Source organism: Penaeus monodon, chromosome 4 (genome assembly GCF_015228065.2).
Source record: "Penaeus monodon isolate SGIC_2016 chromosome 4, NSTDA_Pmon_1, whole genome shotgun sequence".
Classification (NCBI taxonomy): domain Eukaryota; kingdom Metazoa; phylum Arthropoda; class Malacostraca; order Decapoda; family Penaeidae; genus Penaeus; species Penaeus monodon.
Genome location: NC_051389.1, coordinates 7,587,624 through 7,590,123, shown reverse-complemented (window position 1 = coordinate 7,590,123; position 2,500 = coordinate 7,587,624). Strand labels below are relative to the sequence as shown.

Sequence of the window (2,500 nt, the reverse complement as noted above, 5' to 3'; positions counted from 1 at the left end):
CGTCGGTTGCCTCAGCACTTCTCATGACGTCTGTGCAATCGGCGATCCGTTGGCAGCGTGGTGACTGACACGCCCGCCTTGGGTGGGTAGTGAACGCGCGGCGGCAACATCACCTCGCATTCCACCTTCCTGACTCCTTCCTTGGCTGAGCTGAGGAGTGAGATGGTCAGTGTAGCTCCCCCGTCCGCGGAGCAGGTACCTTGCGCGCTCCGTCTCGCCGGCACCTCGCTTAATTCACCGTAGAAAAGCCTCGTTGTGTGATCATTTGGAGCGTTTGGGCGGCGGAGGTGGAGTACGACAGCGTGTGACGAAGTGCTAGAAAAATCGGCCCTTGTATCGGAGGAGAGAACGTGGATATTACCTGTGTTTTAGACGGGCAAAGAATCCCTGTGGCGGAGTCACCTGGCGGGCCGGGAGTCACCTGGCTGTATAGTCCGGGGATGTTTTGGTCCTCCCACCCCTCCACGCTGCCCTGGACGCCCTCCCCGCACAGACGACGCACAGACCAGTGTTAACGTAGCATTAGTCGAAGTCTGGGAAGCCTGTGTTCGCTCTCCGTCGGTCCTAACTACCTGTGCTTTAACACGAGCTGAAATTAATTGAAACAGTGCGCATTTATGTATCGAAACAGAGCGACCATGATTATAAAGAAAGGAAATACAAGTAAACAGTGCACCGAGAGGGAATGATGAGTTCATGTCGTCTTTATCTATATGAATGATCGGCGGTCGTCGTTCTGCAGGTGTTGTGCCCGGGCCGGCGGTACCCTCACCTCAAGCGTACCTGACCATATTGTGTCAGTACCCAGTATTATGGTGCACTTTGCTGATTCATCTTGATGCCATTACGTTGCGTTTGGTATCGGGTTTTCTCTCTTTCTTTGCTAGAAGGTTTATTTTATTCCGTGTTTAGTGGTTACGAAATATTTACGTATCTTTCACTGATTAGCTTATTCGTAATTACATTTCCATACGGGAGAGAAATACCTGTGTTTTTACAAAGCTTACAAGATAGCCAATATTTAAAGAAAAACAAAAGAATCACTCTCATTCTCTCAGTACCAATATTTACCGCAACGAAACTGCCGCATTGTTTAATCCCACTCCCCTAATTACGAAGCCCAGTCCCTCGAGGTCTGGGGCGGGTTCTGTCGCTGGCGGAGGAACTGGTGCGAAAGGAAGCCTCTTAAGTGGGGCTCGAGAGGCTGCTCGTGATGACCATGCCCGCGCCGACGCCCGTGTTTTGCTCGCCTTTGCGTAAATGATCATCTTTCATTCATGTTTTCTGCAAAGCTTGTTTGTGCCGCTGCTTCGTTCAAGGTTCGGATGATCTGGCGTGATTCGTTTTCTTTTACGTGTTTGTTTACAGCTTTACCTTCGGTGAAATTGAGTGATTTTTTTTTTTTTATACATAATCGGTGTATCTCCACTTTAGAGAAATTAGTGAAGAAAATGTTGCGACATCAGGAGCGGTAGTGATTCAGGAACCGTGGTGTGTGATGTGTGGTGACCCACTGCAGGCGCACAGGATGTGTGACCGAGTGTAGCGGAAGTGTCACAGTGATTCCTCGAGTTCAGCGGGAAAAGTACAGAAAAAAAACCCAGCTCAAGTGTAACATAAGCGACAATTACCTCTACGGATGGCGGCGACTGAGGTGAGTTCGTTGTGGATATTATATAAGGTAGCCGTACTGATTTTATACAGGTGACCGTACTGTAGGCCATTTCGAATGTATCCCGGTTTGATAGGACCTGGAGATTCTAGAGCTGCTATTAGCATAAACCAATTAGCTGACATCCGTAACAGTCTACGCGCCCCCACTAAGTAATCCTGTTAGCTGCCTTGTTGTCCGTGACCTTCCCCTATCAGAAGTGTAACTTACAATTAGTAAATATTATGCGGTATCTGTACCAGTGACCAACTTAATATTATGATTCTGGATTATAATGTATTATTAAATATATGTTGGCTTTCTTAATATTAGTGAGTGTAAAATGGTTTCCCTAATTATCAAAACGACAACAAAGCAGTTATATCTGTAAACAGTTGTAAGGCAGCTCTCAAAAGACCGAATGTCATTAATCAACTACGTGGTACCCATATACCTTGTGCTAACATACACTGTTTCTAACATTTACGAATTCTTGTGTATTTTTATCCACCCATCTCGTGCGCGTATGTTTCTCTACGTTCCGCATTAGTAGGTAATGATCCTGCATGTGTATGAAAAAAATCAACATGGATAAGAATAGAATTAAATATAATAAATTTTAACACTCGCCAACATGCATTCAGACACGTGTATACAAACATAAAGGCAAACAGACAGTCGAAGGTGTTTCTGAACGTGTAAAGTTACAGTCATATTTACGCTAGCTGGCAACCGAAAAGGTCGAGGCCCCAGCACGCCCTGGAGGGTAGGCCTAAGAGAAGCCTGGAAAGTCGCTCAGTCCGGGCTTAAGCAGCACACTGTTTACTAATTACACATATAAAGTTCACT

At 46.2% G+C, this 2,500-nt stretch overlaps 1 protein-coding gene across 3 annotated transcripts in view; it reads left to right on the top strand.

The window, feature by feature from the left end:
* Window positions 1–2,500, top strand: part of LOC119569640 (MAGUK p55 subfamily member 5-A-like) — a 184,201-nt gene that overhangs the window by 7,954 nt on the left and 173,747 nt on the right. Inside the window, exons 1-2 of one of the 3 annotated variants that reach the window (XM_037917711.1) lie at window positions 169–239; window positions 1,435–1,654. The exons of the other annotated variants lie outside the window; for them this stretch is intronic. Coding sequence (XP_037773639.1) covers window positions 1,640–1,654 — 15 coding nt within the window. The 5' untranslated portion in view covers window positions 169–239; window positions 1,435–1,639. Of the gene's footprint in view, window positions 1–168; window positions 240–1,434; window positions 1,655–2,500 lie in introns of those variants that run through there. 3 annotated transcript variants of the gene reach the window in all.